This window comes from Panthera onca, chromosome D2, assembly GCF_046562875.1.
Source record: "Panthera onca isolate mPanOnc1 chromosome D2, mPanOnc1 haplotype 2, whole genome shotgun sequence".
Classification (NCBI taxonomy): Eukaryota; Metazoa; Chordata; class Mammalia; order Carnivora; family Felidae; genus Panthera; species Panthera onca.
In genome coordinates, this window is record NC_138349.1 from 50,697,967 (window position 1) to 50,714,473 (window position 16,507).

At 43.0% G+C, this 16,507-nt stretch overlaps 1 protein-coding gene across 15 annotated transcripts in view; it reads left to right on the plus strand.

The window, feature by feature from the left end:
- The window catches only part of KCNMA1 (potassium calcium-activated channel subfamily M alpha 1), a 727,105-nt gene that overhangs the window by 683,732 nt on the left and 26,866 nt on the right, over positions 1–16,507 (plus strand). For 9 of the 15 annotated variants that reach the window (XM_078434452.2, XM_081790522.1, XM_078434439.2 and 6 more), the window contains 2 exons: positions 3,191–3,304; positions 8,099–8,229. In XM_078434452.2, the coding sequence (XP_078290578.1) occupies positions 3,191–3,304; positions 8,099–8,229 (245 nt within the window). Of the gene's footprint in view, positions 1–3,190; positions 3,305–4,086; positions 4,168–8,098; positions 8,230–16,507 lie in introns of all 15 variants that reach the window. The other 6 variants (XM_081790521.1, XM_078434451.2, XM_078434443.2 and 3 more) reach the window with 1 other exon arrangement.

Genomic DNA, 16,507 nt, shown 5'->3' on the forward strand with positions numbered 1-16,507 from the left:
CTTTGCTTTTTGCTTTCAAAAATGTGTGGCTAGAAAACTAGCAAAAGAAAAAGAGACATTATCATTGCTGAAGTTTTCTTGCCAACAAAAGCACCCTGCTCTTGGGGTTATGCATAGGAGAGAGAAGGACTTTTAATGGAGAGATGTCTTTGGACACCCACCATAGTTTGTCAGTTGCAGATGCTAATGGAACCAGGCTTGGCGACTGAAGGGGAAAATGGAATATGAAAGCAAAATGGAATAGGCCTATGAGGCAAGCATGTCATTTCTAAATGAAGGTTTCATGCAAAGGAGTTGAGTCTTTTCACAGCTGAAAATGGAATCTTTAAATAAGATAAAATAAAAGGATGCTTTGGCTTGTTGCGGGTTCTGTAATGAAATACAGTTTTCCTAATACCGTGTGACCTGCATTTCTCCCTGTTTTATGGGTGCTATTCCTTGACGTACAAACCCGTATTTTCTCAAGTCAGCATTTGATGATGGATGTCAAAATACAGGCCATGTATTATGCATATAGCATTACCGATTTAAAGTGTTTACTTGTCAAGTTGAAGAAATTCAAAAACGTCACATCCACTGAATCCGCACAGCTGCCACTTGCAGTTTTTCATGCTTTTGAATGAAACTTCTGATGAAAACAGTTTAGTTTTCCCCGTCGCTATTCTGGGGAAGAAAACAGCTAGCCTTTAAAATGCATGTTCTCGGCGATGCGGTTGGCTGAAAAACACGCATTCCAAAGTTTAGAAAGATGGACACTGCATTGTCATTTGAAATTACTTCCCCTGTGCACAGTCTATCAACACAATGAATAAAATTAAGTGCAATCAGAGAATGAAGAGTAAATAAAACTTTTTTTTTCCTTCTGAAAGTATGGCATTCCATAGTATAAAATTTATACACGAGCGAGCAGAAAATAGGAAAAAACCCTTTCATATTTTTCTGGCATTTCATGCATTATGCACCTCCAAAACAACAGGCAATTATTGAGCACCTGTCATTTCATTCCTGATAGATAGAGCTTCACACATACCATAAACCAGAGTGAATCCAACCTTGCTACGTTCCTGGAGAGTAAGTTGGGCATGTTGCCACACAATCTTTTTGGAATTTTGTCCTTGGGAACTTAGCAAGTGACTCTGTATCTATAAGCCCCTAATTCATTGATAAGTCTGTATAGCCAATCCACCAAGGGCAAAGAAGAGAAACCAAAGAAAATGTGAACGTCTATCTGCCTGTCCTGTAAGGTTGGGGAGGAGATTGGGTCTCAACAACCAGCATGGAGCTCTTGGTACCACTTACCAGGTGTTTTACTTGATAAAATTAATTTTCACCAAATGAATATATTGAGGTAAATAAATGTCTCAGGTTTATAGGTCTCTATGCACATCCTTAAAGAGGCAGCCATTAAGCCTAGCTGGGATGATTTCTCACCCTCACTAAATTTGAACTTATGGTTAGGCCAGGCTCATTCTTGTATGTACTCGGGATTTGGGTCTGAGAAGCTCAAACTGCAAAAATCAGAAACCAAGTAGGCTACTTTCCAATTTACTATGCCCATGTTTACCTTATGAAGTCTGTGTTAGGCACGCTGGGAGGTTCAAGGGTCCACTATAAGCTCGTGGCATATGCAGCAGTCAGGATGATTTCAGCTGCAAGTAAAAACAAAACAAAACCAAATTCCTCATTTTTGGCTTAAACAAAAAGGAAAAATATGTACAATTGACCTTTGAACAATGAAGGAAGTTTAGGGGTACCAGCCCTCCTGCACAGTTGAAAATCCATGTGTAACTTTTGAGTCCCCAAAAACTTAACTACTAATAGCCTACTGGTGACTGAAAGCCTTACTGATAGCATAAATAATCGATTAACCTACATTTGGTATGTTATGTGTCTTATGTACTATATTCTTACAATGAAGTAAACTAAAGAAAAGAAAATGTTATAAGAAAGTCAGGATCTTAAATTGTGTGTGTGTGTGTGTGTGTGTGTGTACAAAACCAATCTATCCTACCTCAGGATATTTTACCATAAGAAATTATATATATATGTGTATATATATATATATATATATATATATATATATGTGTGTGTGTGTGTGTGTGTGTATACATATATATGTATATATATACACACACATACATATTATATATAATTATTATATATAAAATGTATACATAATCTCATCATATTGTATATTAAAATCTCATTTGTATATACTGTGTATAAAGTCTCACGTAGTAAGAATCCTGAGGTCAATTGGTTTTGGCTCTAGGGCTGGTTAATTTGGGAACTCAAGGATATTTCTTTCTATCATTAAGGCTGTCCATCATTCAGTTCAGCCAATGTCATTTAGTTGGTCCTCAGCTGGTGCCCATCCTTGTTGCAAGATGGCTGCCATAGTTCTAGGCACTACAGGTACCAGAGCAATGTCTAGTGAATTAAAAGAGAATCTCTTTGTATGTGACTCTTTTTAATAGCAAAGAAACACTTCCTAAAAGTCCCCGACAAATTTCCTCCCATTTCCCTTTGGCCAGAACCTATCAAAAACCCTGGCTTGAGTCACTCACTGGCAAGAGAATAAGTAATCAGTTGGTTTAAGATAATAGTCAGGATAGGTTAGGTTATGCTGTGGTAACAACAACCACACAAACCCTGGTGTCTTAAAGCAACACAGATCACCTTTTCACTCACTCCGAATGCTTTTGGGTCTAGGTTACTGTCCAGGGCTGCTGCCCAGCCTTCATCTCCATAGTAACCCATATTCCCATGGTTGCCACAGTCTGGAAAAAGAGGCAGAAAGTCAAGTCAGATATTTGTAACAGAAGTGATGGTGTACATTGTTCTGTTCACTTTTCATGGGCCAAAGCATCTCCTGTGTCACACAGAAGCACAGAGTACAGTCTTCTTGTCTGCCTAGAGGGAGAGGGGAACAAAAATCTATGAGCAAGATCAGTAATTGGTGTCGAGACTCATTTTTCGGGAACTATAAGGCAGGTTAGAATTATTTATAATGGCCTCCTACTTTGTGCTTCATGAAAGCAACACATCAGAGCTTATCCTGGGAGTGCTAATTGTTGACCTGTAAATAAAACATAAGCTACTTTTTTTATTATGTATATATATAATATTCATATTATTCCCAAGCTTTCCATGTCTCTGACTTTTCTTCCTTCTCTTTCTTTTTCACTAGGGTTCACACCTCCAGGAATGGACAGATCCTCTCCAGATAACAGCCCAGTGCACGGGATGTTACGCCAACCATCCATCACGACTGGGGTCAACATCCCTATCATCACTGAACTAGGTAGGGGTGAAAGTCAGCTTTGGGTAGATTTTTTTGTACTCTTTTCCAACCATGTAGGATATGAGGAAGTTGTCCTATTTCTTAGCTCCTTCAGCATAGTGGGCTCTAGTAGGGTTTGTTTGGGGGGAGGTGGAGAAAGGTATGAGTAGCAATGTGACAGATTACCAAAAGGAAAACTGATCTATCTTTCCTCTGAGAAGAATAGACAGTTTCCTTCGTGCTGGTCACTATTCTCAAAGCAGCTTGAGATGACGGATTTGAGATTGGGGCATAAATTAGGGAAGGAGGAGCAAAGGAGGAAAGGCATAATCCATGGACTCTGCCTGGTGATTTTCATTGGAAGCACCTCAAGACAGCTCCTACAATCAGAGCCCTCCCACTGAGGTACAAAGCCTCAGGACTAAGCCAAACCCATTTTGAGAACTGGGTGGAGGCGTTGGGCTAATGTGTAATAACCCTCCATTTAATCTATCCTGGTTGAACTTCTCAGCTAAAGGTCATTTGCAGTGAATGTCACTCAGGCCTAAAGTAGGATGGGGTTTGGAGGGCCATGATTATTGGCCAGTGGAACCCAACTTTTAACCTGGCTGTGACAGTTTTTCCTACCATTTGTGAATTTACAAAACTGCTGAGTGGTGTCTTCCCCGCAAGACAATACTAACCACCTAAGTTGCTGGGTCTCTTTACGTTACAATGTTTCCTCTGTTATTCCCTCACTCTCTTCTTTTTCTGTACTTTCCTCCACTCCCTTTCCCCAACCCTTAAATGCTGTATCCAATTAGCTAAACCTGGCAAGTTGCCTTTGGTATCAGTCAATCAGGAAAAAAACAGTGGGACGCACATTCTAATGATAACTGAACTGGGTAAGAAGCACTGTTTTCCTTCACATCAGTATCTCCTTTTGTTCCGTGGTTGGTGTTTCCAACTATCATCGGCTTGTTTTTTTATTTCACCGGCTGTAACAGAAAGACTACCCCATGGCACTGCTTTGAATGTGTTTTATTTGTGGCTCTGGTTGGAATCGACTGTCTTGTTCTGGCCTTTCTTAATGATTTTTTTCCCCACACAGCATCAGTAAACCTTTGATCACACCCATCTGACCTGGCAGTTGTTTCCAAAGCATCTTTGCTCTAATTCATTTTCTTTGGCCTGGGCCTTTTTTTTTTTTCCTTTTTTTTCTTTTCCATGTGTCCCCCTGCTTCCCCGCCTTCTCCCTCATATTCCTCTTCCAACATACTGTCAGTTTGACTGACATGTCTTCACAGCTCTCAGAGGAAGCCAAAGGAGAAATATAAAAATTTTAAGATAAGAAACCTAAGACGGAGCCTTCCCTCCAGCTGTTTATTTTCCTTTATTCTGACTTTATTTGCCTCCCCACCCCCCACCACCACAAGGCCTTTTCTCAGAACCTCTGGTTCTGAAACCATAAAAAGCAGCCAGCTCCCAGGGGACCTTTTCTTACAAAAGGCAAGATTTCAAGAAGGGTGCCAAGGCTGACGTGAGCCACCACTGAGGCACAGTCCTGCTCTCTGACCCCCATCCGGCCTGGCCCAGAGCCTCAGGGAGATTCAGAGTGGACTCACCGGGAAGATGAAGGGTTCTGGTCGTGACTACATTTGTCAGGCCCTTCACACTTCCCCATGACTTGGTTAATAACTCTGTAAAAGGCACCCATCAGCAGCAGGTCTCAGAACTGGGGATTGATCTTCTAAATAGAGACAGCAAATGTGCCGCTCTGCAGAGGGGTGGATAGAGAGGTGGGGAGCACCTGCCTTCGAATGACTCACGAATGAAACGAACATGCCATTCTCGTGGCCCCCAAATATATTTCAAAATAAGAGAGCAGGCTTTTAACACAGTAATCTTGCTTGTGAGGTGTCTGGAAACTAAGGAATAAATTGTCCACCATTCAGCACTGCATTATTGGAGACGTAGCTATTTATCAGGACAAATTCACTCAGGTCAAGGAGGATTGCACTATTTTCTGTTTCCAACAGTAGGAGAGGTGTCTTTTTCATGTTTAGAGAAGTTGGCTAAAAGCCTGGGTTTCGGGATTGCTCTTCTCAGAACCATAGGGTTGTGAGAGACCCAGAGAGCGTGTGCAGCCGGGACGGCAGGTTGGAAAATTCATCCAGATATCTCCATCTCAGAAACCTTTAGTGGCACTTCAAAATCATCACTGCCAGGAATTTCTTTTTCTGTTTGGAATTCATGTGCCGCCAGCTAACTAGGATATCTTTATTTGTGATTAGTAGGAGAGAAAAGAAAAGGCTGGGTGGCCCAAATCGGAGGCAACAATGCAGGCATTCAGTTAGCATAATGGAATCTCCTGAGCCTTTGTTCCTCACCAGATCTCTTCTGGGAGCTCAGAGAACCTTCCGTGTGTTCACATCATCCTTACCTTCTGCCTTAAGCCTTGTTTTCCTAGTGCTCATACCACGTTTGCAAGTACACCATCATCCACCAATCACTTGGCCTCCCTGCGTCCCCACACATATCTACTATTTACCTTCATGTTCTGAGTCACGTTCCACATTATGCCAACCAGTAGAATGCCTTCTAAAAAGCACAGGGGATGCTAGCACCACACACGTTTTTAAAACTGTGTAGTGTATTCCAGTCTTCACCCACTTGGAGAGTTTCAGTTGATGTTAGTGGATTGAAGGCTCCCAGAAGTTCCGCAAGAAGGAAATTTGTTTAAAGCTATTTCACCTGCTTTCCAGTTCTAGGAAACTGTACAACATTTGGGGAGGGACTTAAAAAAAAATCCCTCTTAGCATCCACATAATGACTGTTCTGTGAAATAGGCTTTGGATAACACTGTCTGCTCTCCCTCTGAGACTATCCCAGAACAAAACACAGGATTTTCAGGGAACCCTGGTTCCTGCCCTGGAGCTCTTTCCCAATGACTGAAATGCCTGGCTTGCTGACAATCTACTCGTGTCTCCCTACTTGTGGCCACATCCCCTCCAAGTCTAGTACCTCCCGTTCCCCGTGGTCTTGAAAAGAGGTAACAGATGCTATAGCTTTTGGAGTGTCAGTGCACATGCTGTCCTTGGCTATTCTAAGTAATTGAAACCACACTCCTCTGAGTATTGTCCAGAGTTCATATTTCTGATCCACAAAGCAAGAAGTCTATACTGTAGCCTCCAAGATACTTTTGGGTAAATGGAGGGAAGAGAGGAAAAGCTACCATATGGCCCCAGTAGGGTCTCTCAGCAAGGTCTTTCTTGCTTCCGAGAGAGGCAGAGGGAAGCTGGGAATTTTCATAATGTAGTGAGGTGGACAGAACATTGACTCAGAAAGGCAATCCTGAGAGCAGCTGATGTCTATCAAGGTCCTGGGCCAGGCTCACCAAACACAATCTTATAGGAGCCTCCTGCCAACCTCATGAGAGCTGCTATTATTTCTCCCATTTTACAGACAGACAAACTACGCCATGGAATGATGAAGTGCCTTGCTTGTACAGGGTTTATACAGAGCCCAGATTCAAAGCTGACTTGTCAGATCTTGCATTTTGCACCTTAACCCACTAGCCTGTAATTCAAGTGTTGCTGAGCAAAAATGTTCCCCCATTAAAATTTTTCTGTAGGGAAACAAGATGGTGTCACTTAAAAATAATTCCATGCCTAGCCTCTTAGCCTATTATCATTTATTCTGCCTCATACGATAAACAAACAAAAGTTAAAAAAAGTTACCCAAAAAGTAACTTTCAGGAAAAAAAATTAGAACAATAACTCTAGGAAAGAGAATTAGCAACTGATACATTTAGAAAGGAATCAAAAAAAAGGAAACCTCATCTATTCTTTTCCTAAAAGCACCATAATTATTCCAGAAATCATGAGCGCTCATCTCCTCCCCCACCCCACACTTTCTTCCCTATTACTTGCTCTGCAAAACTGATAATTTCTGAAGCCAAGATGGGAATGGAAATTAATTTGTCATTTAATTTTTAATAAGTTAAAGACATCTCAGTGACACAGCCAATCAGTCTGCACGTGCCTGCCGGAGGAGTCCTTGAGGAATCCTCAGATGGAAATGAACTACAGCATCAAATGCTGCATCTACTTTAGCTGAAGCACATAAAAGATTGAGCTGTTTAGAAGGGGAAAGGGAGAACGTGGGCGTCCCCACGCAACTCGGAATGCACAGCAAGTCTGTATCAGCAAGCAGCTGGAGACAGCCAGGAATCCATCCCACCTGGGGTCACAGTCTGTCAGACAGGGCCTGTCAGTGTGTGCCTAGATTCAGGGCTAGGGACACCAGGCTCTACCCAGGCTGACCCCCGGCGGGCTAGGTCCTGCCTGCAGGTAAATTCCTTGCTATGTGCCTTTGCCGTGTTCCCAGTCTATCGCTCTTCAGTCTTAATAAATTGCTTTCTTTTCCTGTGGCTAAACTTAGCATCCCAGCATGGCTACTCATGGCTACTCATCCTTGAAATATGTTCATCTCTCAAAGGACTTGGCTACCGAAAAACACTTCAGGGTGTTCTTCGGTCATGATTCTAAAACTATACCAAAGGACTGACCAGCACTGTCCAGCAGTTCGGCGGCCTGCCAGGGAGCAAGGCTGCTTGAACTCATTGCTCTCCAGGCCTGAGAAGCTTGAACAATCACGTAGAAGCAGTCCATTGAGTCTGCTGGCTCCCACCCCAAGATTCATTTACAGCTTCTCCCATGCTTTTCTTTCTTTTTCAGTGACTTCAGTGTTGCTAAACCAGTAGCCTGCTCTTTCTCTGGCTTCACTGTTTGTGTATGGTCTTTGGAGCTAATTCGCATTTTACACTTTTTCTAGTGAACGATACTAATGTTCAATTTTTGGACCAAGACGATGATGACGATCCCGACACAGAACTGTACCTCACGCAGCCATTTGCATGCGGGACAGCATTTGCAGTCAGTGTCCTGGACTCGCTCATGAGTGCGGTGAGTGGGTGCGGGATATGGGACTGGAGCATCTCTGACCTCCAACGTTAGCAGCCTAGGCCCGGAGCTTGAGCTCCCGGGGAGAGCATGACCATGCAAAGCTTGCAGTCTAGAAGGGGATACCAATGTTAGTCAGACTGCTGTGTAACTAACTCAATATTTGGTTATGAATTCTTGAAAGTGTGAGGAAGGTAAGGAAGAGGGGAGATTTTGTGGGAAGAACATCCCCTGAAGAAGAAAAGCAAATGCAAAGGCCTGGCGGTGAGGGAAACTGACAATCTTAAGGAGGCCAAAGAAAGCCTGTGTAGCTGGGCCACAGTGAAAGAGGGAGACGGGAGGGCGAGGCAAGTTTGGACCTGCAAGACCAGAAAACTCATTTTTATGGCTTTGCTTTTTATCTCAAGGTAAATGAGGAGGCATTGAAGGGTGGTTTTAAGCTGGCAAGTCATGTGATCAGGTTTATGTTTTAAGAGGATTGTCCTGGCTGGTGTGTGGAGGATGGCTTAGGAAACAAGATGGCGGCAGGAAGTCTGAGCATATGAGGCTATCAAAGCTTGGGCAGGGATAGAGCTGGCGGAGCTGGAGGGAGTGGGTGCATCTGAGTAGTGTTGGTCAGGAAAATTGATAGGACTTGGAGATAGATTGAATATGAGCAGAAGATGGAAGAGAACAAGGTGTCAAGGGTGTCTCTTCCATCCCTGCCCATCACTGAAACGCAAGTCCTGGGAGGAGACCTCGCATGAGGGCCAGGCCTGGCCGGTTCTCTGCTGCCAGGAAGGAATGAAGCAGTGGCAAAGAGAGGAGGACGGGCTGGCTGAGGAGGTCAAAAGCATCATTGGTTTCTTTTCTAACTTGATATGCACCAAACAGTCAAGGCATTATTTTTTCACTTTTGAGACTAAAAACAAATAATTAAAACTAGGCCCCGGTTCATGAAGCTATCTTGAACTAAAAAAGGCAAAAAGCAGACAATAATAACCTATTCTGGTTATTATTGAGGATTGTGAAGTGTTCCCACCAAATGTCTTTATTTATTAGAAAAGCCTCTTTATTTTGGAGCCCTCAAATTCACAATTTATGAAAATACAGACACAAGCTGGATAAAAACTGAGCTTTGAGGAATCCATGAAAAAGTGTTTTATTGAACACATTAAAACCATAAACATAGCTCAGTGAGTTTTTATACACATACATTCCTTAAAGTGCTTAAGAAGGCTATTCTCCTGAATGTGTTAAACAACTGATATGCTAATTATGCATTATTCTCCTCTATTCATTAAAGCTGATCCCAGAAGAACCTCTATTTGAGGAAAGAAAAAAAACATAAAGCTTTTTAAGACTAATTTAGGTTATTCGGTATTTCTGAATGTGGTCCAACTGCAAGCACATCTTATTTAAAAAATTAGAATTATGGGTTTAAAAATAATTATGAGACAATATTCATCTGAATTAAGGTTGACTAGGCATCATGCCATAACTTAGCTTTCCAAGGCAAGAAGGAGAGAAAACTGTCCCTGGAGAAGGCACTCTTGGTTTCCCAGGACTTGTGATTTCTTTCTGACTGCCTGCTGGTTCCAGGAGTAACCTTTCTACCTGCTAGTGATGTTGGGCTCAGTTTGGGCAAATACCTTAAGCAAGCCAGAAGATAGAAGCTACAGGATACGCTCATACAGTGCCGACTTGTCTGTATGGTCTTCAGTTTCAGCCGGATTTCTGTAATTCATCTCTTTAGAAATTTCATTTGACTTCTGATCCTAATTAGAGAGATTACAGAAGATTGTTGTTACTAAGAGATGATGAAACTGTTTACAGTAGATTTTTTTCCTAGAACTACAAAATACTCTATCAACAATTTATAAAAATTCAAATTTATAAAATTATTTATGTGTCTACCTGTCAGACATTCCGAATAGTCCAGGCAAGACCAGCTCTATAATTAGCAAGCCCACCTTTTCATACATTATTAAGAATTTCAAAATGATGACAGCAGAGCTTTAAGCCAAGTGAGGGGCTCTCCTGAGCCTGGACCCTGGGTGACTGCACAGGCCACACACCCATGAAGCCAGCCCTTCGTACCAATAAAACCAATAAAGTTGATTTTAAGCAACAAAGAACTTCACCCCTACACAACTGAAGGGGCCCACGGTAGCCACAGGGCGGGGGTAGGGGGCACATCTGGATCTGAGCTGCACAACTGTCTGTCTGTAGCACCACCAGGGAGTCAGTTCTTGGAAACTCAGATGAGAAATCAAAGTGGGTTGGCTTGAAATTTTTAAAAAGCCGTCTCTAATCTCCTTTGAAATGCAAACTGAAGTGTCTGGGAGAGAGTGGCTAAGGCATGTATGGATGCTACGGTCTGCCAGCAGCATTCCTTCTGAATTCCAGCCTGGGAAAAAAGGGTATCAAGAATCTAGTAACTGTCATTGTACTCATCACCAGCTTCATCCGTTGAGGGCCCAGAACCGTGAGAGGCACTTCAGCTCTAGCGTCTGATCTTTTGGGCAATAACGTGCACAAACCTGAAGCAGGACATATTTAACCAATCTACTGACAGTGACTTTTCAAATCATTAGTCAAAATGCGTATCCAGTTATTCCAGGCCTGGTTTTCATCGTCTGGGACGAACAAGTTGCACAGTGAGGTCTTGAATTGAGTCGGGTTCCTCAGACCCAGTTGACAAAAATGTTACCTGTGATTTCTTTGCATTCTACCTCATGTATGAAAAACCAGGAGATTAGTCAAGAACCAAGGCAGTAACTAGAAGGAACTGAGAGGGTTGGCAGGAATGTAAATTGAGAAACTGAGGCCTCTCCAAGCAGCGGGAGCCAGAGGTAAGCTTCATCCCAGGCACTCGCTTACAAGCAGCATGCCGACATTTACACACACACCTCTTCAGATGTCCATGATCTCCTTTTTCTAGCCCCCAAATTGCCATTTAATCATGTGTCCAAACATCCCCTGAATATTGTCCTTCATAAGTCAACTCCTGCTGCTTCCTGCTTCATTTGTTAAAAGAGTAATGTTTTGATTCATCGCAGGCATTCCTGAACAGATAGGGATGTTGCAGACATGGCCTCACGGCTGCCTCCTGCTAATCAGCAGCAGAAACACATGATGAGAGGGAGTAATTACGCTTGTGGGTGGATGCCTCTAGGAAGACGACCGAAAAATAAGAAATGTGTTTTTCAGAGTGGTACCAGCTTGCCGGTCACACACAGACGAGAAAGATGAAAGGAAGCCTCTTTGTATTTAGAGCTAAAACTGGCACGCGAGTATTCAGACTTCTTTTCCACAGCTACATACTCTTCCCATCCCTCACCCCCAATGTGAGTTCTACCTGGACCCTCCCTAGACAGAAAAGATAAGTCATGAACTAAGAGTCCGACTGCTTGGATCCAGAGCCCAGAATCACCATGGCTGTGTAACCTTAACCTCTCTGTGCCTCAGTTTCCCTATCTTTAAAATTGGGATCATAACAGTACTACCTTGGCTCAGTTGGTTAAGCTTCCAGTTTCAGCTCAGGTCATGATCTCACGGTTTGTGGGTTCGAGGCCTGGGTTGGGCTCTGTGCTGACAGCTCAGAGCCTGGAGCCTGCTTCGGATTCTGTGTCTTCCTTTCTCTCTCTACTCCTCCCCCACTCACGCCCTATCTTTCTGTCTCAAAAATAAATAAATATCAAAAAAAAAATAATAATACCTTCCTCACAGAATTGATGAGATAATTAAATGAGTTAAGATTGTAAAGTGACTAGTGCAGTGCTTTGCACATGACAAGCTCTATATGCATTCATTGTTACTAATCGATGCCTTCACTGGGCACTTAACTAAATGCCAGGCACTATTTTGATGCTGAGGATTCAGTAGTGAAGAAGAAAGAGGAAGACCCTGCCCTCCTGTTGTTGGAACTTTCATTCTAGTGGGCGATAACTATGTAAATGACAGTAGTTATCATTACTGCTAGTAGTAGTAAATGAATACTATGAAATGGGCAAGACTGATTTGAAGAACATAAAATAGTTTGCATGGGTGTAGAGACCTGTGTTAGCAACCGTGGTCAGAGTAAAGCTATCTTAACAGAACACTTGGAAGCTGACACCAAAAAATCAGAAGAAGAAAGCGCCTGGGGGTGAGGGCGAGTAGCTTTCCAAGGCAGAAGAAAGAACAGGGCAAAGGCTGAACAGTGGTGCTGAGCTGGGTTTGGTTTGTCTGAGAGAGTAGTTGAAGGCCATCATGGTTGGAAGATAGTGGATACCGGGGAGGGACATAAAATAAGCAGTCAGACAGGCAAAGCTGTCGTCCATACTGTGAGTATTCTGCGTCCAAAACATCACACTCCACAAGGTTCTAAGTCCGGGGTTAAACACTTCAGTCCTGGTTAGAGGATGCTTCTTCCTTTGGATGCCACTGGCATCCTCCTAAGGGCACTGCTTCCTGTGTGTTCTGGATGGAAGGACAAATCCATCACTGAATTGAGTCCTGAACTCAACCTCTGGTTATTTTTCTGTCCAGTGTGCCATCCTAGTGCACTCATTTTAAGAGAAGAAAGAAAGAGAAACAGCACAATATTTTGGCACGAGTACCTGGACTGATGATATTTGGCTTGTAATGATGGGTCTATCATAGAAGTCTCAAAACAGCACATAGCAGGCAACACCCATCCCACAGACAGGTTCTGCATTTCCAAAAGGTTTTTAATGTTTAAATGGAATCTGCTGCCAATGTTTTAAAATTACAAGATTACACATAAAATATGGGTTTCCAGCTAATTTTGATTAGAGTCACAAAGCAGATTCCCAGATGCCCACAAAGCAGCAATTGGTTAGAGCTGAGCGATGGTCCCCTTAGCTACAGCCCACACTATTCCCCATTGGATTCTACCAGGCCTGTTTTACTCATGCCACTGGTCCCTGCCTGTCCATTCTGCCGAATCAGACTTACAGGTCTTCTGCTTCTAATTTTGTGAGCCCTCACGACTGTCATCAGAGAGCATCCTTGGTCTTCTGGCCATTTGCCTGTCCTTTGAGTCAGGAGGTTGAACATGTGATGTCCATTTTCTTTGAACCCTCAACCTTTCTCAGACAGAAGTATACCACACTGTACCATCGTTATCAAAGGAGTGCTGAGAAGACAACCCCTTCTGGGGAGAAAAGAGGGCATCCTGTAATGAGAGCTGATGAATTCCACTGCACAGTCGCAGTGTTGTTGCTTTTTTAGAAAATAAGATTCCCTGAAGTTTCAGATTTGTACATTCTACCTAACCTGAAAAAAAATACAGAGAAAGACATACCTACCAGTGTAAAGGGAAAGGGCAGAGGAGAACCAGAGGCCCCCTTTTCCAGTGTCCTATACATCCAACAAGCATTGCAGGCACAACAGAGGATGCCGTCATATCGAGGGACCCTCAGTGCTGAATCCCTCAGGAGCCCAAGAAAAACTTCAGTATGAGCATTTTATCCCATGTGTACCTCTGCTTTGCCCACTGCATCAATGCCCAGGGTGAGTGTTTGCATGTTCAATAAGTTAGTATTTCATAAAAAAGACAAGGACATAGAGGAGAAACAGTGTGGCACCAGCCCATGAATTAGGACTTAGAGCTTCTGGTCCCAGCTCAGCAGCATCCTGTGTCTGTCTTTTCCACTGTCTGGGGCTCAGTTGGGTCTAACTGTTAATGAGAATGATATTAACAGCCTCTTACCACATTCAAGGAATCAGGTAGGGACAAAGGTAGATGAAAATCTTTCACAGAGTTGACAAATATTTAAGATCAAATGTAACTACAAAGAAGTAGATTATATATGTGTGTGTACATATCTATGCATGTACATATACGCATATGTGTATGTACTCACAGACACATATATGTTATGCTTCTGTATTCTATTCTCTAATATCAGAGAGCTGGTCTCTGTTTGCCAGAAATTACCGAGCTTATGTTGGGAAGAATGAAGAATGTGACCATCTGGAAGATGGACCCACATGATTTACTCTCTGGTTTTTTTTAATTATTACTTTGTAAAATTTATTTTGAGAGAAAGAGAGAACAAATAGGGGAAGGGCAGAGGGAATCCCAAGCAGGCTCTGCGCTGTCAGCACTGAACCCGATGCAGGGCTCAACCCTACAAACTGAGATCATGACCGGAGCCAAAATCAAGAGTCAGTTGCTTAACTGACTGAGCCACCCAGGCTCCCCCACACGATTTACTCTCTTAGTTGTACTTGCATTTGTCCTTGCATTAAGGAGGGTGTTTTGGAGGGGACAAGTTCTCAGTCAGCCCAAGCTAATCCAGTGCCACGTTAACATAAACAGATTATTCCTCCATGGCCCTCTTCCTTACATTCCACCCTAAAGCCTCACTTCCTCTGCTCACTAGGTGAGAGACAGCCCGTGGGCCATCCTGAGGCAGACCAGCTAGCGCCAATGTCTGTGTAGCAAACGGTAGTGAGCTGTGTTGCACCTGGAACATACCACTGCTGTCACATCAGGCCAGGAAGGCCTGGGATTGGGAAAAAAAAAAAAAAAAAAAAAATCAAATCGTTCTCATCCCTCATGAAAGAAAAATACTAAAAATAAAAATCTACACCATGCAAACTAGCAAATATAAAAAATGGCAGCTATGGCATGGAAAATGACAATTTTAGAGCAATTATAAACGAAAGGCAAAGTGCCATTAAAGTTAAGGCAATGTTATTAAAAGATGTGTTAATTTTCAGTTAAATTTTCTATAAAAGACCAATTAGTTTAACAGGCTTGACAGCATTAACTGTGAAACATAAGCTCTGGTAATTATACTTTAAAAAAATAAAAAGAGGAAGATGCTCCAGTGTGTTAGAAACACAGGCACAGAGGGGTGTCTGCAGAGCAGGCTAGGTGGCACTGTGGCCTCAGATTTCTCTGTGCAGTCAGGTCCTCTGCCCAGGGTTTCTCAGCTTCCTCAAGCCCTGTTACTCCGTCTATATCTGAGAAAGGTCAAAGTTCTGAGGCCAAGGAGGCCATGCACGTGGTCCAGCTCTCTGATAGGAGAGTTGAGAACACAGAAACGTAGGGAGACGGAATTTTCTAAATTGCTTGCATTGCTAGTTGGTTGTTACTTTTATAAACTACCATTTTTTGAGTATTTGTTGTGCACTAAAAGTTACACAAAGTATCTCATTTAACACTGTAAGCTGGCTCATACTGGGTTTTCTTGGATTCCGGTTACACAGATGAGGAACTCGAGGCATACTAAAGTCAGGTAACTTTCCCATCGTCATGGCTGTTGAGTGGCGAATCAGGGATTTAAAGCCATACTAGCTGAATTCTGAAGTCAGGACCATGTTGTCTTACCTAGAAGAAAAGCTTTCCTGACTAAGGATGGAGTCCTGACCTTGGTAGTAGGAAGAAGGGCTCCCCTATTCCTTAAACAACATGTGTGTGTGTCTCTCTCTCCCTCTTTTTTTTTTTTTAACATTTAACCTTTATTTATTTTTGAGAGACAGAGAGAGAGAGAGCATGAGCAGAGGAGAAACAGAGAGACAGAGAGGGAGACACAGAATTCAAAGCAGGTGCCAGGCTCTGAGCTGTCAGCACAGAGCCTGACCCGGGACTCAAACTCACAGACTGCAAGATCATGACCTATAAGCCAAAGTTGGACGCTTAACCAATTGAGCCACCCAGGCGCCCCTACATGGGTCTCTTGATTCCAAGCACAAGAAAGACCCTACCTTGGTTCCCATAGGCTTCCCAAAGCCCATGTGACACAGGAACAGCCATGGCCTCTGCCCATAGCATCCCTGAAGACTAGTACGGCTAAGTCTGGAGGCTCTATACGGAAGTCCCTCACAAGGCTTCTAGCAGAAGTAAGATGAACACAGTCACAGAAAAGGCCAGCAGTACAGAAGCTTAGGAGGCAAAGGATCACACTTCCATACTGCAGTCCTCCCTCCAGAAGTTTGTGTTTCTTCAGTTCTAGTGTTTCTATTAATCCAGAAAAGAATTGTGCCTTCTGGGTCAAGGGAGTTGTACGGAAGTTTGCTGTAGCTGGCGCATCCTCCACAGGAATTGTCTGTGATAATTGGTATTTGAAGTCCTAGCATCTGGTTTGCCGTGTGGTGCTGAAACAGCCACTTTCTATGCAGAAAGCTCTGGATTTGGTGCTTAGCTGCAGACCGATGTTATGCTCTGTGAGTGATACCCCAACCACAAGAAGAAATCTGTGCCTTCCATTATGACCAGCTGGATATCCTTTTTCAAGAAAAGCATGGTCTTTCCACCAAGTCACTCAGATCACAAAGAGACCTT